At 48.9% G+C, this 25,046-nt stretch overlaps 1 protein-coding gene across 2 annotated transcripts in view; it reads right to left on the bottom strand.

Moving 5' to 3' along the window:
- Positions 1 to 5,117: 5,117 nt before the first annotated feature.
- The window catches only part of ARHGEF10L (Rho guanine nucleotide exchange factor 10 like), a 158,774-nt gene continuing 138,845 nt past the window's right edge, over positions 5,118 to 25,046 (bottom strand). The window contains exons 26-28 of one of the 2 annotated variants that reach the window (XR_010321309.1): positions 17,059 to 17,177; positions 10,365 to 10,479; positions 5,118 to 9,247 (exon numbers count right to left, since the gene is read on the bottom strand). Coding sequence is in view for 1 of the 2 variants with exons in the window: in XM_064281367.1 (XP_064137437.1) it covers positions 17,101 to 17,177 (77 nt within the window). In the remaining variant the exon portion in view is untranslated. Of the gene's footprint in view, positions 10,480 to 17,058; positions 17,178 to 25,046 lie in introns of both variants that reach the window. The other variant, XM_064281367.1, reaches the window with a different exon arrangement.

Genomic DNA, 25,046 nt, shown 5'->3' with positions numbered 1-25,046 from the left:
TGAGGATCAAATGAAGTTAAGTATGTGAAAGGCTAAGATGGTGCCTAGTACACACAGTAAGTGCTTAATACGTGTTGGCTAAGGGTATGTGCAGGCTTTGCACGTTGAAATCTCTAGAGGGTTGGGGTGGGAATTATTATACCCATTGTTACGGATTCAACTGTCTCCGTCAAAAAGATATGTTGAAGTTCTAACCCCTAGTACCTATGAACGAACGTGCCCTTGTCTAGGATAGAGTCTTGGAAGATGTCATCAATGAGCATGAGGCCATATCAAAGAAGAATGTATCCTAATCCCATCCAAGTGGTGCCTTAAAAAGAGAAGAACATAAATGCTAGCAAGCAGCCATCTAAGATGCATCAATTAGTCTCAACCCACCTGGAGCAAAGGAGAATGAAGAACACCAAGGACACAAGGTAATTATGAGCCCAAGAGACAGAAAGGGCCACATGAACCAGAGACTACATCATCCTGAGACCAGAAGAACTAGATGGTGCCCAGCTACAACCAATGACTGCCCTGACAGGAAACACAACAGAGAACCCCTGAGGGAGCCGGAGAGCAGTGGGATGCAGACCCCAAATTCTCATAAAAAGACCAGACTTAATGGTCTGACTGATACTGGAAGGACCCTGGTGGTCATGGCTCCCAGACCTTCTGTTGGCCCAAGACAAGAACCATTCCTGAAGCCAACTCTTCCAACAGGGATTGGATCGGACAATGGGTTGGAGAGGGATGCTGGTGAGGAGTGAGTTTCTTGGAATCTCCTGCCTGGAGGGGAGATGAGAGGGTAGAGGGGGTTAGAAGCTGACGAAATGGACATGAAAAGAGAGAGTAGAGGGAGAGAGCAGGCTGTCTCATTAGGGGGAGAGTAATTGGGAGTATGTAGCAAGGTGTATATAAGTTTTTATGTGAGAGACTGACTTGATTTGTAAACTTTCACTTAAAGCACAATAAAAATTATTAAAAAAAAAAAAAGAGAACAGGCACAGAGAGTTAGAAGTAGGACAGCCATGTGACTACAGAGGCAGCTGTAAGACAGGGAACACCAAGGACAGCCTGGAGATATCAGAAGCTAGGAGAGAGGCATAGAACCATTTCTCTCCAAGAGCCCTCAGAAGGGATCAGCGCAGCTGATAACCTGATTTGAACTTCTAGCCTCCAGAATAATAAATCAGACGGTAAACCTCTGTTCTTCAAAGCCACCCACCGTGTGGTATTTTGTTACAGCAACCCCAGGAAATTAACACACTCCTCTTCCAGATACAAAGCTCAAGGCTCAGAGAGCTTAAGGAACTTGTCCGAAATCACACAGCTGGTAACAGGTAGAGTTAGGATTCAAACCCAGGTCTGTGCAATTCCAAAGCCTATCATCCGAACACTACAGGAGACTCATCCATCCCATCTTCCCTCCTCACTCAAAGAGTTCCTTTAAAGAGAATCCCTACAAAAAGTTCTCCTGGATGGGTCAGACAACAGCTAACAGGCTCCACAGCTTGGAGCTCACAGAGCCCATGCCCCCTCCTATCGTTCATCCCCAAACCCAGCCCTGGTCCCATTCCCCAGAGGACTGGATCAGTCCTAGAATTCTAGGGGTGGGGAGGGCATACCTCCAATTTACATTTCTGATGGAGTGAGATGAGCATAAGTCAGGTGGAGCTCAAAGCCAAAGGCTTCCTCTTACTGGCTGTGTGACCTGGGGTAAGTAAATTAACCTCCCTGAGCCTCAGTTTTCTCATCTGTCAAGGGATGGTGTGAAGGACCAATGAGATGCACACAGAGAGAGCACAAATGATAGTTGCTTAGGACTCCACCACCCTAGCTCAAACAGGGATGCGGCTGGGTGTGGAGAGTAGGAGGAGACTAGATTTTTCAGGATGCTGTGGAAGGACCTAGGCTCCAAGGCTCCTGTGCAAAATCCATGCACTACTGGCGGCCTCAAGAGGTGATTCCTTCAGTGACTCCGCAGGCCGGGCCGAGGTCAGGACCACCCAGGCCCAAGATCTAATCACCACTGGGAGCACTGGGACACCAGCCCACACACATCCCAGTGGGGAGCTCAACCCCTTCCAGGGGCCTCTCTCCCAGCCCTGAACCCTCAGCCCCTTCTCACAAACACCCCTCCCAGCCCCCAACGGCCATGGGAGAGAATGGTTGGGAGCAGGAATTTTGGAATTAGGCCACCTGGGTTCAAAGCCCCGCCCTGCCATTCCCAGCTGTGCGGCCTTAGGTGAGTTACTTTACCTCGCTGTGCCTCAGTTTCCTCAACTATCAAAGAAGAGTTTAAGACAAATAAATGAGTTAATAAATGCAAATCAGTTAGAACAGGACTTGGCACGTAGTAAGTGCTCAGTAAGTTTTGTTGTTGTTGTCATTATTGTTGTGAGTCGTTGCGGAGTTGGCTCCAACTCATGGCGACCCCACGTACAACAGAATAATCACCCACTCCTGTGCCATCTTCATGATTGTTGGTATGTTTGAGTCTTTTGTTGTGGCCACTGTGTATTTTGAATGCCTTCCACCCTAGGGGGCTCATCTTCCAGCACCATATCGGACAATATTCTACTGTGATTCATAAGGTTTATATTGGATAATTTTCTGAAGTAGATTGCCAGGCCTTTCTTCCTAGTCTGTCTTAGTCCGAAAGCTCTGTTGAAACCTGTCCACCATGGGTAACTCCACTGGTATTTGAAATACTGGTGGCATAGCTTCCAGCATTACAGCAACAAACAAGCGCCCACAGTACAACAAACTGACAGATGGGTGGGGGCAGAAAGTATCAGCTGTTCTTATTTATGGTTCTGACCAAGGTTCACCAAGAGTCCTCCTTTCTGACCTTCCCCAAAGCCCAGGCAGCTAGGATACTTTGTGAAACTTTCCTTGGCTGCTGACATAAGGCGAAGACATGGAAGAAAGCAGAAGGGTGCAAAAGCAAGGATTCCCAACCCTGACCAGACAAGGAATCCCCTGGACTGAGCAGAAGGGCATCAGAGAGGCAAGAGGACACTGAGATTCCAGTGGAGCCTCCATATAAGTGGGAATCTAAGATGGGGGATCCATGCTGCCACTCCCAGGGAGGCAAGGAAATCCAAGTGCCCATATCAGCCCAGCAGGAGAGCCTGAGAGATGTCTGCCTACAAGTCCAGGCAAAGGGCTGAGTCAGCTGCCGACCAGGCTCTCCCATTTCAGAGAGAGAATTCTCCCCAGACACAGAGCCCAGGGACTGGAAGACCCCATGGGATCAGCAATGAGGGGGACAGGCCGTGACTAAATGCACTAAGTACTAAGAACCACACAAAGGTAGGAACATAGTGGATGCCATCACAAGACACAACCCCAAGGGGAAAAGATACAAGAGCAGGGGACCCTTGAGCTGACAGGGATGAGGCTTCTGCCCCTGGACAGAATGATAAGTTGAAACAGAAATCAAGGCAGCTCAGAGGCACAACAGTAAAAAAACCCATTGCCGTCGAGTTGATTCCAACTCATGGCGACCCTATAGGACAGAGTACAACTGCCGCATAGGGCTTCCAAGGTTGTAGTCTTTATGGAAGCAGGCTGCCACATCTTTCTCCTGCAGAGCAGCTGGTGGGTTCAAACCACCGACTTTTCAGTTAGCAGCCAAGTGCTTAAAGAAGGTTGCATTTTTGACACATTGCCTGAGGGTCTTCCTCTTTTTCGCTGACCCTCTTCTTTACCAACCATGACGTCCTTCTCCAGAGACTGGTCCCTCCTGATAACTTGTCCAAAGTACATGAGACGAAGTCTCACCATCTTATTGTATACAAAATGGAGATGAGTGTTTACTGGTTTTCCTTACTCCGAAGAACACAGCTGTGGACACTTTATCATTCCCTGTCTACAGCCCCCATCGTTTGAGGATGGATTCCTGTAAGTAAAATCGCTGGAAGTCAAAGGATACAAAACGTTCAAGGCTCTTAACGCAATATAGAAGCACTCTTTTCCAGAAAGCTTACAGCAATTTCTACCCCACCAGCCAGGGAGAAACAGGCCTGCCTCCCTCCATTCCCCAGCATCGAGGATCATTGTTTTGTTCACCTGTGCCAATTTGGTGGGCAAAAAATTAGAGTCTCCTTGTTTCCATTTGCATCCTTTGATTACTAGAGTGAGGTGCTACAGCGTGCTTTGAAAAAGTGAAGCATGTTAAGAGTGCACAGAACCTTGCTAACCATGAGCTTGTGCTCAGGACTGCTGATGTAAACCACGCACAATAACGAGCTGGCTCTCCTCTCCTGGAAACACTCCCTCCCCATCGGAGTGCACCATGCTGTCTCTTGGCTGCTCTGATCCTCAGTTTTCTCATCTATTGAATGGGAGAGTAACATTTATCCTGTAGAGTCTTATGAGTGTGTAGTGGATATTTATTTGGTGTTTGCCTCCTCAGAGTCCTTTCCCCTCTTCCTTCTTGTTCACATTGCCCTAAATGTCCTGTCCATATGGTTTAGACGTGGGAGAACTTGAATAACTTAGACCAATCAGTATCATCCAACTCCCTGACCATGGTGATTGGCTCAGGAATGGACACATAACCCAAGTCTGGTCAACCACAGGCCAAATTCTGGGGCTTGGATTTGAGCTATTGGGTGAAGTAGCAAGAGGGGTGGGCCTCTCCTGAATGATGCTGACATTGAAGAATCAAGAAACGGAGAACAAGAAACTGCACTGGTCCTAGACATAGCAATCAAAGCATAGAGGCTGGATCAACCCTTGCCTGAAGCAAGTAAAATCTATCTCTTTTTTACTTATGTAAGCTGGTGAGTAACCTTTATTATTTTTAAGCCCATTTGAGTTGGGTTTTCTGTCACTTGCCACTCAAATTGCAGAACTGAAGTTGGATGTTACTGCAGGGACAGTGCCTGGGCTGGCACATAGAGGGCACATGGGAAGCCACAGCCTTGGGCACACGTGCTTGTGTGCATAGCTCCTACTCCTCTGTGCTCTGCTGTGTGACCCTAGGCAAGTAGCTTCACCTCTCTGAGTTTGCACATCTGTGACATTAGGATGATACTATCTGCTTTCTCGGTTTTTTGTGAGAATTAAAATATAATCCATGAAAGCATTTTATACTTCCCAGCCCATAATAAATGCTCAACAAGTTATCATTATTTTTTATTAATGGTATTGTTGTTTCAGTAACCATTACCATTATTACCCATCTTCACACTCCTTGGAGGCAGGGCAGAGTTTTGGTGCGTGTGTGTCTATTACAGCCATCTGAATTATCACTTAACTGTTGCCTGTGTGTTGTTTTTTGGCACCTTGAGCCTGGTGGCGAGCTCCCTGAGGGCAGGGACTGGGACTCGTCCCTGTGTTCTGCGAAGGGTGGAGGAGTCACATGCCCCAAATCGCTTGTTGTTGCATAAATGAATCATAAGAGCTGCTATGTACAAGAATCAAAACAACTCTGTTAGGAGGGCATCACTATTCTCCACTTTTGAGAGTGGAGAAACTGAGGCCTGACATGGTGAGAGGAAGGTCGAAGGTCTCAGGGCCACCAGGGTCTGTCTGACTCAGGACCCAGAGTTGGCATTAGGGGCAGTAAGAGGCCTCAGTGAGCCTGTAACACCCCCATAAGATGAAGGGAAGGCAGCCCCAGAGCAGGCTGGGGCAGCGGGTTTAGGGGCAAACACCAACTTCACTTTATTGTTATTGTCGTCATTATTATCGTTTAATGATTCTAGACCTCAGTTCTGGTTGCTGCAGCTTGCGGGGAAAAATGTAGAGGTGGGAAAGAGCAAATGGCCAAGATGATTAGCGGGAAGGAGGCTCAAGCAGATGAGACAGAAGGGATTGAGGAGTTAAGGCTCCTGGTCTGTGGCTCTAGGTCTCTGGCTCCTGAAAACCTGGACAGGAGGGTGAGGAGACTGTGCCTCTGACCCCACTGCCTATTTAGAACCAGTAAAAAGACTCCCTCCTCCCCACAAAGGTTGTGAGCATGCAGAGGGGACAGGGGCTAAGGGTTTGAGAAACACATTCCAGAAAGATCTGGAAAGTTCCAGAAAAGGATCAGAAATGGGAGATTAGGGAGGTTCCCTAACCTCAGACACTAGGAAACAGACATCACACCAGCTCCTGGTGCCTGACATGGGCGTTGGAGAAAGAGGCTCTGAGGTCGAGCTGTTTGCCGAAGGTCCTGTGGACGGGCTATGAAGGCCTACTGGGTTCAGAGTCTGTGTTCTTTCCTGGCAGCAGGCACCTCCCTCTCAGGAGCCCCAGTCAGAAGCAAAAGACCCAGGCCAGCAGGTGACCCCTCTACACCTCTCCCTCACAGACCATGGTTGGCTCCCACATCTGTCTCCAAGGCCAGAGACAGGAAATCCACTCTTTTGCCCCCTCTGCAAGGCCTAGACAGGCCCAAGAGGCTTTGCTGCTGTTGTTGTTAGCTGTTGTCCCGTCAGCTCCACCTCATAATGACCTTATGTATAACAGAACAAAACGTTGCCCTGTCTTGCGCCATCTTCATGATCGTTGTTGGTATGTTGGAGTCCATTGTTAAGGCTATTGTTGTCCATCATCTCACTGAGGGTTTCCCTGGTTTTCACTGACCCTCTGCTTTACCAAACACAACATCGTTTTCCAGTGACTGGTCTTTTTTAGGATACCAATTTTTAGGAAACTAGGCTCACAGAGACACATGACTTGCCCCAGGTCACCCAGCCAGTAGGAGGTGGCATCAGTGTTAGAACTCAGGTCTGACTCTCACCGCATGGTCCCTTCTGGACGACCCACCCACTTGGCACAGACTCCAACCACCCGCTGCAAGTGGGAGGCAGGGGACACCTCCCTCTCCGGCCTGACCAGGTGGGGAGGACCCAGAGCTTCCGCTGGCAGCTGAGTTTCTCTGAAAGCGGAAACACTGAGGGTTGAGACCAGACACACTTTCTCCTTCTCTGAAGCTGACGGAGGCAGAGGCGGCAATTTACAAGCACTTTGGGACAACGGAGGAACTGTCTCTGCAGACACCCAGGACCTCTAAAATCAATTTAACTATATTTTCCTTCCTCTCCTCAGACTTCCTTTCTCTCACCACAGCTTATTGATCCATCATGGCCTCTTCTGCTTCCCCAACAACACACGCTGTGGCCACTCAACTACCAACCAGCTGTGCCGCCCTGGTCAGCACCTGTATCTCTCTGAACCCCAGTCTCTCCATCAAGTTACAGATAACAACAGTTGCGCCCCTCAGGACTGTTGTTAGGGTAGTTCCTAACGCTCCATAAATGCACAATAATGTTGGCTTCCTTCCTGAGGAAAAGCAGCCAAAGGCACAGAGCCCCCACACAGACCGGCCTGTGAGTCCGCCCCTGGTCCTGTCATGGAAAGGCTCCTGGGAGACCCTCACTGGGATTTACCTCCTTGTCTTACCCCTTCCCATCTTCCCAGAACCCAGGGTCAGGAATGTCCAGGCCCAAAGTTTCCTCAGGGATCATTCTTCAAGCCTTTCTCCCTGTTGTCCTCCTGGGACCTAGAGCAGGGCCCAGCACGTGCTCAGAGCCCTTCTATGTGCTCCCCTGATGCACAGAACTTTACAGTAGTTATAAAGTGTGTTCTGTGTTCAAACCTCAGCTCCGCACTAGCTAGCTGTGTCTTTGGGCAAATGGCATAACCTCTCTGTGCCTCCATGTCTTCACCTGTAATATGAGGATAATAATAGTGTTTACCATGTAGAATTGTTGTGAGGTGTCATGAGACATGGACAGCACACAGCACAGCACCGGGCACATCCTGAGCAGCCAAGACGGATGGGAACGGCTTTTACTAGCAGTCTTGGGTATCGTACAGTATGCCCTCCTTTTGCCACCTATCTGAATTCATCAGCACCTTATAATGGTTAATTTTATGTGTCAACTTGGTTAGGCTGAAGTTCCCAGTGGTTTGGCTGAACACTAGACTAGCTGCCATTCTGCAATGTAATGTAATTACATTCCATAATGCAATCTAATGCGATGTGATCAATTAACCTTACGGTGTGTTCTGCCTCCAGACTATAAACAGATATTTTGACAGAAGTTTCTCTCTCTCTTCACTCTTCCCATCCATTGACCTACGGATCTTGGGATGCAAGCCTGCAAGAGTCTCTAGGCTGCTGCCTGACCTACAGATTTTGAGCTTGCCAGCTCCCACAATTGTGTGAGCCAATCCTTTGAAGTAAGTCTCTCTCTATATAGACAGATAGGTAGGTAGGTAGGTAGGTAGGTAGATAGATATAGATAGACAGATATATAGATGTTGTTGGGTGCCATCCAGTTGATTCTGACTCATAACAACCCCATGTGACAGAGTAGAACTGCCTCATAGGGTTTTCTAAGCTGTAATCTTTACAGGAGCAGATCACCAAGTCTTTTCTTCCACAGAGCCACCGTGTGGGTTTGAACCACTGACTTCTTGGTTAGCAGCTGAGCGCTCAAACCTTGTGCCATCAGAGCTCTCTCTCTCTATATATATATGTATATGTAGCACTGGTTCTGCTTCTCTAGAGAACCCTAAGACAACCGGAAGGGAGGTCTCACAGGTATCTTGCCCAGGTCCCCTCAGGTCCCTTTTGCCATGTCCGTGAGCCTCTCCGCTGACATAGGTCTTCTCCCCCAGTGGCTGCACCTGCGACTCTTCTTTAGAGGCCTACCCTGGACCACTGGAGCAGCTTTGTCCACATCTGCAGGCAGTTGACAGTGCCTGGAGTCTGACCCCCCAGGATGGCCCTTGGCCAAGACTGGCAGGTCTGCCCATTTGGACAATTCGGAGACACTACTTCCACTCCAGAGTCGCCTGCAGGATGAGGATGAGGCTGCTTTCTGGGCTTTGTCTGAAGTCACACCTGGCTTGGCTTCTCCCCAGCCCTCACTATGTTCTGTTCCCCTCATACTGTTACTGGTTTCTCCTGAGAGCACAGACTGGGTCTGCTTCTGGGACCCTACATCCCAGACAATGGCTAAGACCATGTCTGGTTCACCCCTATCCCTACCCCTAACACTGTGTCCAGATGTGGGGGTGCTCAGCCACTGCGGGTGAACTATTGAACTAAGCAATATCATCATAACAGAGATTTGGTGAGCCGGAAAAGGGAAGAATCCTAAGAGGAAGAAGCCAAGCTGAGAGCCAGAGGGTCTCCCGGAGGCAACTCCATCCAGCCCCATCCACGCTGCTCGCTCCCTGGCCCATGCTGTGGAGCCATCTGCAGACTTAAATGTTCAATGGAGCTTGTAGTCTTCAGTGCATGGGTCTTGAGCTGCAAAAACAAGGTCGTAAAATATAAAGGCTAGTTAGGCTGGGATTCCAGGGGCAGCCTCACTGATGTCATAGCTGGGGGCGGAGCTTGTATCACAGGACCAGATGGAAGCTCAAAGCAGCACTTAGAAGTCTAGGAAAGAAAGAATGGGTGATTAGGCTGCAACTCATGGCTGCTTATTTGTGTGTTTCGTAATCATTTGAGCTGGAATGGTTGACTGGAAGCAGGCCAACGTCTAGGCTGCACACACTACAATGGGGTAGGCTAGTTTGTCTCTTACAAAGAGAATCAGCCCTCCTCTGATAGTGAGCAAGGGGCCTGACAGAGGACTGAAGGCCCACCATGGCCAGGTTCTGTGCTAGGTGTTGGGGCTGCAGCATTCTAGAGGGAGAAGAAAACAAGCGAGTACTATGGTGTACTGTGTACAAGTACTGTGGTGGCTTGCATGTTGCTGTGATGTTAGAAGCTATGCTACTAATATTTCAAATACCAGCAGGGTCATTCATGGTGGACAGGTTTCAGCAGAGCTTCCAAACGAAGGCAGACTAGGAAGAAAGGCCTGATGATCTACATCCAAAAATTCGCCACTATTCACAACAGAATATTGTCCGATATAGTGCTGGAAAATGAGCCCCCTAGGTGGGAAGGCACTCAAAATACGCAATGGCTGCAACAATGGACTCTAGCATACCAATGATTGTGAAGATGGCATAGGACTGGGCAATGCTGCATTCTGTTGTACACGGGGTTGCCATGAGTTGGAGCTGACTTTATAGCAACTAATAACAACAACAAATGAGTAAATCATCATAATTTTAGATATTAATCAGTGCTACAAAAGTAAGGTTGGGAGGGAAGCTTCCTTTAGATTGGGAAGTCACAATGGGATGACACCCCAATAATGCTTGCATGAGCCCTGGCCACTTGAGCCCTTAGGAGGGAAGCATTGGCCACACAGCTCTTTGCTGCTGACCACGAGGCCGCTCCTCCATGACCAAGCCACTCCAGCCTTCTCCTGTCTTTTCACCCTCACCCTGTCCCAGCCTTCCACTTGGAGATCAGACCTGGACAGGGACTTCTTACCACATGGTCAGCCCAGCTTCCCAACTCCACATACCTTTGGTTAAGAGTAGTCTCTACAATCATAGTCCTGATTCAAATCTCAGTTCTGCCATTTCCTTGCTGTGTGCCCCGGGCAAGTTACTTCAATTCCCTGAGTCACATTTCCAGATCTGTAAAATGGAAATAATGATAGTATCTACCTCCTAGGACTCCCTGGGTGGTATAAATGGTTAATGTACTTAGTTCCTAACCAAAAGGTTGGAGATTTGAGTCTACCTAGAGGTGCCTTGGAAGAAAGCCTTGGTGACCTAGTTCTGAAAAATCAGTCATTGAAAACTCTACAGAGGGGGAAAATGCAGAACAGAATTCCAAATTTTTGTGAACTCCAGATTTTCTGGAGCCATGGAGGCTGGATGAACCCCTGAAACTATTGCCCTAAGATAATCTTTGTACCTTAAACCAAAAATATCCCCTGAAGTCTTCTTATAACCAAACTATAGTTTAGCTTAACTAGTAAAAAATGCCTGCCTTGAGCATTAGGCTCTTTTAAAAACTCTATGGAATCAAATTGACAACAGCAACTCGAAAGATTAGAGGGGAACCTTAGGGAGCAGTGAGTTTATGTTCATGGGGGAAGAACAACTCAGAAAAGGAAGGTGAGAATGGTTACACAACTCGAAGAATGTATTCATGTCACTGAATTGTTCATGTAGAAATGGTTGAATTGGTTTATGTTTTGCCATGCATATTTTCAACAAAATAAATAAAATCTAAAAAAAGAAAACCCTATGGGGCCAGTTCTACCCTGACACACATGGGGTCACTATGACTTGCAATTGACTTGACAGCAACTGGAACCTACTTTCTAGAGTCCTTGGAGGATTAAATGGGGCAGAGCATGGCACATAGTAAGCCCACAATAAGGCCTAGTGATTATTGTTGTTTTTTTTTTTAATCATTGTTACTCCCTTGTTCCCATGACCCAAGACTGCTGCACTGCCAACATCAGAAGCAGACCCAGCGAGCCGGCAGTAGGAGTGAAGGCAAAGAGTAGGGGGCTCCAGGTATACTTGCTTCGAAGGTCTGCCTGAAATAGGAAGAGGAGCAGCCAGTTGACTGGAGACAGAGGAAGACAGGTGGTCAGGACGGGGCTTGGGCAGGGGAGGTGAGGCTGGGGGGCTGGAGGATTGGGACAAGAATGAACATGGGGACAAACGGGGGCTGTATGAGCTCATTCAATAGATGCCACCGAGGGCCCTAGGTGATGGGGGCGGGTGCTCCCTTCCAGCTCTGAGATGCTCAAATGTGCCTTTTTGAAGTTACCACAGTTTGTAAGATGAGGAGGCAATAGAGGAAGGGAGAGGTATCCCATAGGGCTCGATCAAACCCTGACTTCAGGCAATTGACCAGAATAACTTACCTTCCCTAAGCCTCAATGGCGTCATCTGCAAAATGGGGATGACCCTCAAACTCACCTCACAGGGCAGTTGCAAGCACTGAATGAGATTATTCATAAGTCAGCTCCCACTTAATGGGTGTGAATAAAGTTTTTTTTTTTTCTAAGAGTCTCTGATTTTGAGATTCAGTGACTCTAAGACTCAAGATACGAGCCAGAATCGACTCGACAGCAGCAGGTTTAGTTTTGGTTTTTTGTAAGACTCAAGATTTTAACATTCTAAATGTTGATGAGTTTAGACCTAGTTCTTACTAGAATGTCAGCTCTGTGAGAACAGGGATTCAGTGTGTTTTGTTCACGGTTTTATCCCCTGTACCTGGCACATAGAAGGTGAGCAATACATGTATGAGACAAATGAGAGAAGGAAGGGAGGGAGGGAGGAAGGGAGGAGAGAGAGGCAGGGAGGGAGAGAAGGGAGGAAGGAAGAGAGGTAGACAGGAAGGAGGGAGGGAAGGAGGGAAGGGAAGAAGGGAAACAGGGAAGGAGGAAGGGAGGAAGGGAGACAGGGAAGGGAGGAAGGGAGACAGGGAGGGGAGGAACCTCGGGAGACAGAGAGGGGAGGAAGGAAGGAAGGAAGAAATTGATAGGGCTGACCACACTCTGTCCAGGTCCTATTCAACCAGAAATGAGGGTGCCATCCCTGCCTCTCCCCAAACCCACGTCCATCACTCCTCCTTCTAAATAGTAACTCTCCTGGTACTTTGCCCTTACCTGCCCCCTGTAAAGATGGCCATCCTCGCTCACATGGAATTTGGCCACAGCTTCCTACCTGGCCTCCCAACTTCCGGTCTTGCCTGTCCTCCCCTCCCATCTTAAAAACCTCATTTACTGAGAGAAAAGAAGTTCATTAACCAAATTGGGGGCATTCTGCCACAGGGCTGAGCCATTACCAGGTACAAAAATAAGTCTTATCTCCGTCACTCACAAAATTAGAAACAAGGAGCTTGTTGCTCAGGGATTGTTACACTGAGTGGTGCTCCTCTCTTTCCCACGATGTCCTGGAGCACTGAGTGGACACCTGGCAAAGTGAGGACCATGGCAGGGTGGTGGATGGAAGGGCCGGTGGTAGTCACCCCCAGCCCTGGACCGTGGCAGAGGGGAGCCCCACAGCAGTCATGGTCATGCTAAGTCACCTCCGCTTCCCTCCTTACCCCAGGACACTATGAACCTGAGCCCAGCTGCTCCCGCCTCATTAAGCAGCCAGCACAAGGCCCTGGGAAACGTCTTAATTAGGTGACCACACTGGCTCAAGTAAATTAACTTAATAAAGATAATGAAGTTCAGCAGAGCGGAGCTGACCATGTTTCTAAGAGTAGCTGCCTTGAGGCCTGAGCTGTGAGAATCAGGTTCTGGGAGGGGTGAAGGGGCTTGTGGGCAGTGCCTCCCGGCCATGCTGTCCATTCTCCCTGCCACTGCACATTTCAGCTGCTGGCCCACCAGGAGGTGGGGAGGCTGGGGGGCCAGGGATTGGGTACACAGAGTGCAGGGGAGGGGCTCATCTTGTTCTACAGTTCTTCTGGAAACAGCTAGGTTTGTGTGTTTATGGCTTTGCAATGTACCACAGGCGTCAAGTCACCTGGCTTCTAAGCGCCTCGGTTTTCTCAGCTGTAAAACGGGGATGACAATCCTGCCTCCTGTTGTTATTGTGGAAGCCCTGGTGGTGTAGTGGTTAAGAGCTACAGCTGCTAACCTAAAGGTTGGCAGTTCAGATCTACCAGGCCCTCCTTGGAAACTCTATGGGGCAGTTCTACTCTGTCTTACAGGGTCACTATGAGTCGGAATCCACTCGATGGCTACGGGTTAGGTTTTTTTTTTCTTTTTGGTTGTTGTTGTGAGCTGCCATTGAGTCGGCCCCTGACTCATGGCGACACCATACATGATGGAATGAAATCCCGCCTGGTCCTGCGCCGTTCCCATGATTGGTTGTGGATCAGACCATTGTGATCCAAGTAGATCACCAGGCCTTTCTTCCTAGTCTTGGTCTGGAAGCTCTGCTGAAACCTGTTCAGCATCATGCTGCTGTTTTTGTTGTTAGTTGCCATTGAGTCAATTCCTACTCATGGCAACCCCATGTGTTACAGAGTAGGACTGCTCCACAGTGTTTTCTTGGCTGTAATCTTTATAGGAGCAGATCACCAGACCTATCTTTTGCCGAACTGCTGGGTGGGTTTGAACCACCAAACTTTAGGTTAGCAGCCAATCGTAAACTGTTTGCACCGCCTAGCAACATGCAAGCCTCCACTGACACACAGGTGGAGGCTTCACACGAGGTGCATTGGCCAGGAATCAAACCGGGGTCTCCTGCACAGAAGTGAGTAAATGAGATATACATACGCACTGAGCATTTGGCACATGTCTGGAGTACAGCGAACCCTCAATAAACAGTGGCAGTTATTTTTAGTATTGAGTTCCTGGGTGGAGGGGACAGTTAAGCATTTTGAAGTTGGCAGTTTGAACCCACCCAGAGGTGCCTCAAAACACAAGCCTGGCGATCCGCTTCCAAAGGTCACAGCCTCGAAAAACCCTATGAAGCAGTTCTACTCTGCACACATGGCATTGTCATGAGTCACAATCGACTCAACAGCGACAACATTTTTAATATTCCAGTAAAATGATGGTGGTCCCTCGCTGAACCTTGTTGTTCATTGGAGTCTTCCGCTGCCTCTGGTGTCCAGAAGGTTGAAGAATTTGGCCAAGGTTGCACAGCTGGTAAGTGGTAGATGCAGGATTTGAACCCACTTCTTCCCACCCTGAAGCAAAACTCTTTCCACCACTCCAATATAGAGGAGGGCAGCATTGCAGACGCCTGACAGTGTAGACGGATTGTACCAGCATCTGAACACACTTAGATCATTCTGGTTTCCCTCTAAACCAGATTTACTTCCCAATCCAGTCAGCTTCAGGGGAGCCACAAACAACCTTGAGTCCACACCGGCCACCCATGGTGGGTGGAAAGGCTGTTAGACTGGGGGTCAGGAGACCTGGGGTTTAGGCACAGCTCTGCCACCCCTGTCTGTGGCCCCTTAGCCAAGTCACACTCCTTCTCTGAGCCTCAGGTTCACCATATGTAGAGGGGAAAGAAGGTCTCTGAACTCTACAAACACTTTTGCAGCCTGATTCATTCCACAGATGCGCTTCTGAGCCACCTGGACTTCGGTTTGGGGTTCCCTGAAATTTCTCTCCACACATCCTGCATCCGGCAAGGTGTCATCCCACAGGGGATTAGTGCACCGGAACCCCCGTCTGCTGTCCCCTCCAAGGACAGTGAGAAGGACTAAGGGGAGGCATCAGGGGTCCCTGACTCCACATGAAGCAGTAGCAAGGGGGTGGATGACCAGGGTCTCCCTCTGGAAGGCTGAAATTCTCCTTGGGAGGTAGAATCTGATCAGCAAAGAATAACAATGCTAGCGCTAAATGCTCCCCGCGCCACCACCACTCGCTGTAAAGGAGAGAGATGCATTGGGTGTCTAATTAGCAAAATATTAGATAATTGGTGTAATCTGGTACTATTCCCTTTTTGACAGCCTCGGCCATGCCGTCCCATTTCAAGCTCGAGCTGCTGGTAATATCGGGCTGGTAATTGTAATACTGAAAATGAAAAATCAAATCAGAGTCATCGGAGGCTCCCATTAAATTGATTTAGGGCTGGAGAAATTAATGGGAATCCCTTGCCTCCCTCCTCCTCCCCTGCCCAGATTCTGCCTCACTCTGCCCCAGAGCAGAGCTGCCACACGGAGAGAGAGGACCAGGCTCCCAAGCCCCTGACACTAACCCAGGCCTCTGACCCACTGCCACCCTGAAAAATGGTCACCAGCTACTTCCCTGGTAGGCAGTTGTGAAAGTCCAGTAGGAGAATACGAGTAAAACACACAGCATCGGGGCCTTGTACCAAGTGAGCATTCGTTTTCCTCCCTTTCCTGGGAGAACGGAGTCTCTGAGACAGAGAACAGCACACCCCACACTCTTTCTCAGCTGGATGAGGCAATGAAATGCAGTCAGTATCAAGAGGGTCCCACTAGTTTAAGTCTCATGGCAATCCCACCTGCTCATCGCTGTATATCCCAATCAGAGCATAACAAATGGAGCTCCTGGGCGGTGCACACAGTTAACACTGCTAACTGAAAGTTAAGTCCACCCAGATGTGCCTCAGAAGAAAGGCCTGGCAATCTACTTCCAAAAATCAGCCATTGAAAACCCTATGGACCACAGTTCTACTCTGGCACACATGGGGTTGCCATGAGTTGAAATCAACTCGACAGAAACTAACAACAAGTGACAAAAATCAATTCAAACTGACTTAAGGGGAAAAAGAACATATATTGGCTCTTGGAACTAGGAAACCAATAGCGAGAGCTGACCCAGAGTCGCCAAAAACCCAAAAGTGTCACCACAACCTCTTTTCTCTCTGTCTTGGCCTCCTTCTCTCCCACAAAAAAAAAAAAAGCAACTTGTTGCCATGGAATCAATTCCAACTCGTAGTGACCCTATAGAACAGCAGAGAACTGCCCCATAGGGTTTCCAAGAAGGGTCTGGTGGGTCTGAACTGCTGACCTTTTGGTTAGCAACCAAACACTTAACCACTGCATCACCAGGGCTCCAGCTGGATTTACTACATGGCAACTCAGGGCTCCCAAAAAAGTGAAAGCAGGAACTTCCAGTTCTTCTTAAGGTTTAGGTACAGAATTAGCACAGCATCACTTCCATCATGTTCCATTGTCAGAGCAGTCACAGAACCAGCTCAGATTCAAGGCGAAGGGAGACAAGCTCCATTTCTTGATGGGGGGAAGTGACAAAGAATCTGTGGCCATCCTTACTCCACCCAAGGAGGGCTGGGAAAACAAAGGCAGCAGGTATACCACCTGAGGTCCATCCAGCTATGAATTAACCCAAGAAGCACTTCGAGGCCCTGCTCGGTGCCAAGTCTTACGGGTTTGGAGGCTGGCGCTGAAGTTGCTCCCTCACACACACATCAGCCTCACCCTCATAAGGAGCTACCAGCCTGCCACCCTCTTCCTGGGGATGGCCTGCAACTGCAGCTTGGGTTGTTCAACCTGTTGCCATAGAAACCAGGTCATTCTGGAAGCACAGGTCATAGTTCCTTCCCCAGACCTGGGCAATTCAGTGAAATCTGGGGAAAAAAAGAGAGGGTCCTCACCGGGAGAGAAAGGATGCTCAAGGGTACCTGAGTGGGTGGGGGTGTGGAGATGGCTGTCCCCAGCGACTCCTTCAGCAGCCAAAGGTTGGGTTTCTCACTTGCCCTAACAGGGATGGTAGGTTCTGGAAATAAACTGACCTGTGTTCGAGTCCAGGGCACTCAAAAACCAGTCATGTGGCCTTAGGTCACTTCAGCTCTCTGCACCTCTATTTCCTCATCTCCAAAGTGGAGTTGATAATGGCCCACCTCACAAAGTTCTAAGGAGAAAATGGACAAACACACATAAGACTCTAGTACAGTGCCAGCACATAGTAGGTGCTGTTAGAACGGTTATCACCGCTCCGCACTGTATCTATTCTAAGGTCTGTGCTGGGAGTGGAGGACACCCTGCCTTGTGGTTGCATCTCAGCTTCTTTGTACCCAGGTGGCCAAAGCCCTCCTTTCCCCCCCAGTCCCCAGCAGCTCTGAGCACAGTTGGCCCGGGAGTTCTCCCCTGGTCTTGGAGACTCCCAGCCCCTCTGAGCTCCTTCCAGTCTGGCTGTAGGTTCAGGCCAGCTCAGAGGGGTTGGACTTGACCATTTATTTCATTTTACACACATTGAGTTGGGCCTCTTGAACCTCACAGCCAGAGAAACATGCAAATAGATGCAAATGAGGCCCTGATTTATGCAAAACAGCATGCAAATACATATCCTGGGATATGCCAAGGGAAAAAGGCTGGTCACCTAATTTAGCAGAAATAGCACGGGGAAAAGATCGTGTCTGTCCCCCGGAGTTAGGTTCAGGCTGGAAAGAACTTCGGGAATGGAGCTGAGGGATCGTGGCCACCTTGGGTCACAGTCCCCGGGCCTCTGAAACCGGGAGTACCCAGCCCTGGGCTTGCCAGCAGAGTCCAGCCTCAAGACAGCGCCCATGCACCTGTGGCTGAGCCCTTGGACCTCCCTCCCCTCCTGATGGGGCCCTTGAGAGGGTTGCTTCCAGCCCCCAGGCTCAGTTCCAGTCAGGTCCCTGCTGAGCATTTACTCACATCATCCTGTTTCATCCTAGCAGCACCCAGATGATGTACTGTGATCACCATCTTACAGTGGAAGAATGTGGGGCCAGTGAGGGCACAGCACCGGGAGGGGTCCGAGTGGGAGACCCTGCACCTGTGTGAACCCAAACCGCCGTTGCCTTCCCTACACTAACCGCCTCCAAGAACCTTCTGTTTTCAAACCCTCTTTTTAAACCTGTGTCATCTATGAGGTTGGAGGCTCTGCTGCACAAGGACAGGCACCACGCCCAGGGCCTGGCACATGGCTGGCAGGCAATAGACACTGCTGAACGAATGAAGCCTTTACTCCTGGTATTGCGTCCTCAAACACAGGTAGCTGTTCTGCAAACTTACACGGCTACTCTCTGGGCCCACTGACCAGTCTGCAGTGGGATGTCCGTCCTACAGTACAGCGTTCACAGCACTTTGCACTTACTTTCCACAAACACTTGGGGCGTGACACTGGGGTTGTGTATCCCAAGGCAGTAAAACTGATAGAAGTTTCTATACAAACTGCCGGGTTATCCAAGCTAGCTGAAGGGGAGCTATGCCAGTCTAAAGAAGGTGTTAAGGGTTTAGCAGCATGCCTGGGGGGTTTAATCCTCCAAAGAGGAGCTTCTTAAAATGCAAACCCTGAGAAAAGAATCATCAAGAACTGTTCAGCGGGTGCTCACTTCGGGCTAAGAGCTGTTCTGTTTTGCAAGAATTAACTCATTTCACCTTTGAAATGGGACATGTGGTCAGTGCCGTTAATATCCCCATTTCCTAGAAGAGGAAAGCGAGGCTAAGGGTTTGCACAGCACTCTTGAGTCTTAGGGCAGTTGGGCACGTGTTAACAAACAGCTGTCCTCACAGGGGCACTGTGGAGAGGGCAGGGCCAAGAAATGGGCCTTGTTTCATGGCTCAGGGTAGAGGAGGCAGGTAGTAAAGGGTTATGGGTATGAACACCACAGTCTTGTGTGTGTGACCCCAGGCAAGTGATTCACTTCCCTGAGCCTCAGCTTTGTCATCTGTAAAATGGGAATAATAATAGAACTTCCTTCCAGGGTTGGTTGTGAAAATTCATTGCAATCAAGGGTATAATGCACTGGTTGAACCCCTGAAACTATTTCCCTGAGATAACCTTTAAACCTTAAACTTAAAATATACCCTGAAGTCTTCTTAAAGCCAAACAATAGTTGAACTAGTAAAGAATGTCTGCCTTGAGCATTATGCTTTTTTAAGAACTATCTATATGGGATCGAACTGACAACAGCAACTCAAAAGCTTAGAGAGGAGCCTTGGGGGACAGTGAGTTTATGTTAATGGGAGAAGAACGAGTCAGAAAAGGAGGGTGAGAATGGTTGCTCAACTCAAAGAATGTAATCAGTGTCACTGAATTGTACCTGTTTTGCTGTGTATATTCTCAACAACAATAAATAAATTTTAAAAATTTAAAAATTAAAGTTACAATGCGCTTAACACAGTGCCCAGGACCAAACGAGATCTCAGCACATGTGGACTAATGGGTGGGACTTGAGCTCAGAGAGGTGGGGAGACTTGCTACATGTGGATCACACAGAAAACTGGTGGCAGAGTCAGGACTCGAACCCAGGTCTTCAACTCCTGGCCCAGCGCTCTCTCCACCACGTGCCGCAACCCATGCTGTCAGGGGGCCTCCGGGACTGAGGTACGAGACCCCTGTGAGAACTTGTTCCTACTGAGGAACAGCGGCTGTCTGCCTCAGGAAGAGCCCGTAATGACCACACTTCTCACCGAGGGAGGCTTTGTGGTTACTGTTGATATGAAAGGATGATGAGAAATAGCTCAGGTAATTATATTAATTTTCCTCAATTTACACATTCTTGCTACTTGCCATTTCCCCAGGAAAGCATAAGTGGGGAGTTTGGAGGATTTCTACGGCATTGTAATTAGGACTGCATTATTAAAAAGTTTCCGACGTGTGTCTTATTATTAGGTCTCTTTCACGGTTGAGGGTCCTGTCTCCCCCCTCAGACTGGGAGCTCACCAAAGGCAAGGGATTTATCTCCCACTTCAGCCCAGGGGATCTCCACCATCAGGCTGGAGAGTTCTCTGAGGACAGGGATATATCTCCCCAGTCAGACTACAGTCTCTGTCAGGGCAGAAGCTTTTTCTTCCCCATCAAACTGGCAGGTCTCTGGGAGTTGGCCTGTGTCTCCTCCATCAGATTTGGGGCTCCCAGGGGTCACAGCCATGTCTCTCCTATCAGAGTAGTGGCTTCTCCATCAAACTATGAGATAGGGGCTATGATTCCTCCATCAGACTGGGAGCTCTGTAAGGGCTAAAGCCTTTAGTCTGAGGGCAGAAGCTCAGGCCCTGTCCTTATATAACCACCCAACACTGTTAGCTCCAGCGTCATCCCTGACGGACTATACATTTCATGAGGACAGTGATGGTCTTATATTCCTGTGACTATAGCCTAATGTCTGGCACAGTGAAGGTGGTTAGTCGCGTAGTGGGACAGTTTATTTGAGATATAAACTTGAGGTCTATTTTCATCCCCTGTAAATGTTGACGAGCTAACCTTCCCACAACCCTCACTCCATTGGACAAATACCATTCAGTGCATTGTGTGTGTATGCGTGTTACAGGTGGGGGTGGATACAACCTGGAACAAAGGTGCCCTTGCTCAGCTTCAAGTTCCAAATTAGACATTTTTGTGTCCATAGCAAGACTATCCACTTGAAAGCCTGGCTTCATTGGGAAAGAAAAGGGATTTTACAGTTCTAAAAGCCACACCCAAGTTGCCTGGCACCCCCTATGGCAGTACATGGCACAGGAGTCCTCCTGCCAGAAGCTGGGAGTCTCCACCCGAGACCCTCATTGCCGACAAAATGAGCAAGTGCCAGGGAGTCACTGCCTCTGGGAGCAGCCCTTGCCAGGGACATGATGGGGGGGAGTTGGGGGGTAAATGCCCCAGGTCCCTCACCCACAGCTGGGACCACTTGAAGGTATGCTCTACACCCTCTCCCAGAGCTCCCCCGTGTGGCTGAACCACACCTGCCCACAGTGGTGACCTGCTCAACAACACACCCTGTATCAGTCAGGGTTCTCCAGAGAAACAACCAATAGGACGTACATATGGGTGGGTGGGTGGATGGGATGGATGGATGATAGGTAGATAGGAGAGACAGAAGAGATTTTATGGAATTGGCACCTGTGATCATGGGGGCTGGCAAGCCTGCCATCTATAGCACAGGCCAGCAGGGTAGACACGGAGTTGGTTGCAGTCTTGAATTCAAAATCTGTAGTTCAGACTGACAGCCTGGAGACTCAGGCAGGTTTTCTGTGTTACAGTCTTGAGGCAGAATGTCTCCTCCTAAAAACCTTAGATTTTCCTCTTACGGACTTCAACTGGAAACCCTGGTGGTGTAGTGGCGAAGAGCTACAGCTGCTAACCACATGATCGGTAGTTCCAGATCCACAAGGCGCTCTTTGAAAGCTCTACGGGGAAGTTCTACCCTGTCCTACAGGGTTACTATGAGTTGGAATTGACTCGACAACATGGTTTTGTTTTTGTTTTTTTCCTTTGGCCTTCAACTGATTGGATGAGGCCCACCATCTTAGGGAGGATAATCTCACTTACTTAAAGTAACTGATTGTAAACACTATTCACATCCACAAAATACCTTCGCAGCAACATCTAGTGTTTGATTAAACCGTGGGCACCATAGCCTAGCCAAGTGGGCACGTAAAATCAACCGCCTCACACCCTGCACCCAGCTCCTTCCCTCTCCCGCCTCTCGTGCCCTCTCAGTGTTTCCCTAGCTCACGCCCTGATAAACTGAGTCAAAATCCTTGTCTGAGCATCTGTTCCTGGGGGAACCCAAACCACAACACTTCCCTTTACGAAGCAAGAGAGAAGCTAGGGTGCCCGAGCAAAGACTCCTGCGGGATGGGAGGCAGCTCTCCCCAGAAAGGAGCTACATTTTAAGCAGCAAGTCAGAAACAGAAAGGACAAGAGGGGACAAGACGGAAGTTGGACACTGCCAGGGCTCCTGAGAAGGGAAACTGCATCGCACCCCACACCCCACAAGCCCAGGAGAGAGACAAATAGGTTAAAAGAGAGCCCAAGAGTACATGGGTGGGGTCTGCATGCCCAGTGTGCCCACAAGGAGGGAGAGTGGAGGGAAGGCAGGGCAAAGGCAGGGTCAGGGCAGGCAGGTCTCAGATGCTCCAGGCTGGTGATTGTCCCAGGTGCAGGGTACTGCCAGACCCAGGGGAGGGACCAGAGTGTGAGAGGCCCCAAGACCAAAGGTGGGGTGAGGTCCATGGCAGTGTCAGTGATACCCAGCCTACACCCAAGGACCTGTCAGAACGTGGTGGCAGAAAGTCCAGGGACAATGAGGGTCATACCGCCCATGCTGGACATCAGCAAGAGGCCAGAGCAGTACATACAGACATGGCCACTACGGACACCACATGTCCCCTACCACCACCATGTCCTGTTAGCAGATGGCAGGCGGGGAAAGGGAAAGGGCTAAGCCCTAAAAGACTGTTCATTTACCCCAAACAGACTTGGTCCCAAAGAAGCAGTTTAAACTCTAGAACTGTGTCACCTTTGATTAAGAGAAAGTTTTCTGTCACAGGGTCTCCAGACCAAACTAAGTTGTCTCTGTACTCCGCCGCTGTGACCGCCAAATTTCCTCCTTCTGGAAAGTTCCAAGAGTGAGGGCTGCCTGGACGCAAAACTGGATGGCTTCATCCTTGCCCCCACCCTTGGAGTGTGTGGTCTAGGATGAAGGTACCCACGGACCCACCTCCTCTGAGGAGGAGAGTGGGGGTCTTGGGCTCCCCTGGCCTGAGCACAGAGATGGTAACAGAACCCATTGGTAACCACCCAGCAACAGGAGGGGGTGACCAGCTGGGTTACTCACAGGTGGGGGTGGGGCAACCACACAGAATTCCAACTGTAAAATCACCTGGGCTCTTACCTGGCCCCCTGATGACCTGGGCTTGTTTAAAGTTGCTGCTCACCTCTCTGGAGTGAAGAAAAAGCAGTTGTCACTCTCAGGCAAGGGGACCAAGACACAGAGACTACTAACAAACTCAGGCCCCTGAATTGGGCCCCCACTCTCTCATATCTGTGATGTCCCCTACTCCCTCCCTCCACTCCAGCTACAGGTACCCCTTGGATCACAGCCCACTCCTGCCTTAACCTCTCCTCTGGCTGCCTAGAGGCTCTTCCACCAGATGGGCCAATTCTCCTCCACCTATTCCCCCTTAAGCCCACTCCCATAGTCTTTGGCCCTCACCACTCACCAGAATTCCTCCTGTCAAGGTCACCAGTGGCCTCCATGAGGCTAAGTCCAAGGTCAGTTCTCAGGCCTCATCTCACTCTCTGCAACATTGGACACAGCATTTGACATGCTCTCTGCACTTAGCTTTCTTCCTTCATCGTTGGCCATGCCTTCTCAGGCTCCTTTGCACTTCCTCCTCATCTGCCAGACCTCCAAACACTGGCCTCCCCTGTGCTCACCTTTTTACATGTTCTCCATCTATCCTGCCCTTGGGGATCTCACCCAGGTCCATGGCTTTAGGTTCCTAGCCTGGATCTCTCCCTCGAGCTCTGTGATGGTGAATTTTGTCAGCTTGGTTAGGATATGGTTCCCAGTGGTTTGGCCAAACGTTAGTCTAGTTGTTGTTTCATACTGTAATACAATACAATGTAATGTAATCACCTTCCATAACGCAATCTAACCTAATGTAATCAATCAATCGGTTGAAAAGTGAGTTTCCTTAGGGTGTGTTCTCCACCAAGCATCTGTCGAACTATGGCGGCTTGCATGTTGCTGTGATACTAGAAGTTTGCCACCAGTATTCCAAATACCAGCAGGGTCATGCTTGGCGGGCAGGTTTCAGTGGAGCTTTCAAGCTAAGACAGGCAAGGAAGGTTGACCTGGTGGTCTACTTCTGGAAAAAACTGGCCAATGAAAACCTTATGAATAGCAGTGGAACATTGTCCGATATAGTGCCAGAAGTTGAGCCCCTCAGGTTATAAGGCACTCAAGGTGTTCACTCGTCTTTGCAAGAGATTTGGAAGACAGCTACCTGGCCAACCGACTGAAAGAAATCCATATTCGTGCCCATTCCAAAGAGAGGTGATTCAACCGAATGTGGAAATTATCGAAGAATATCATTAATATGACACACAAGTAAAACTTTGCTGAAGATCATTCAAAAGCAGTTGCAGCAGTACTTCGACAGGGAACCGCCAGAAATTCAGGCCAGATTCAGGAGAGGATGTGGAATGAGGGATATCACTGCTGATGTTAGATGGATCTTGGCTGAAGGCAGAGAATACCAGAAAGATGTTTACCTGTGTTTTATTGACTGTGCAAAGGCATTCAACTGTGTGGATCATAACAAATTATGGATAACGTTATGAAGAATGGGAATTCCAGAACATTTAATTGTGCTCATGTGGAGGCTGTACATAGACCAAGAGGCAGTCACTTAAACACAACAAGGGGGTGCTGCATGGTTGAAGGTCAGGAAAGGTGTGTGTCACAGATGTATCTTTTCGCTGTACTTATTCAATCTGTATGTTGAGAAAATAATCTGAGAAACTGGACTATATAAAGAACTCAACATTGGGACTGGAAGAAGGCTTGTTAACAACCCACAATATGCAGATGACTCGACCTTTCTTGCTGAAAATAAGGAGGGTGTGAAGCACTTACTAACAAAGATCAAAGACCACAGCCTTCAGTATGGATTACACCTCAACATAAAGAAAACAAAAATCCTTACAAGTAGACATATAATCAATGTCATGATAAATGGAGAAAATATTGAAGTTGTCGAGGGTTTTATTTTACTTAGATCCACAGTCTATGCCCGTGGAAGCAGTAGTCAAGAAATCAAACAACGTATTGCATTGGCAAATCTACTGCAAAGACCTCTTGAAAGTGATAAAAAGCTAAGATGTCACTTTGAGGACTAAGGTGTGCCAGACCCAAGCCATGATATTTTCGGTCACCTCATATGCATGCAAAAGCTGGACAATGAATGAGAAAGACTGAAAAAGGAATTGATACCTTTGAATTATGGTGTTGGCGAAGAATATAGA

This window comes from Loxodonta africana, chromosome 3, assembly GCF_030014295.1.
Source record: "Loxodonta africana isolate mLoxAfr1 chromosome 3, mLoxAfr1.hap2, whole genome shotgun sequence".
NCBI lineage: Eukaryota > Metazoa > Chordata > Mammalia > Proboscidea > Elephantidae > Loxodonta > Loxodonta africana.
The sequence above is the reverse complement of the archived record's forward strand: the minus strand, read 5'-3'. Positions and strand labels throughout refer to the sequence as shown.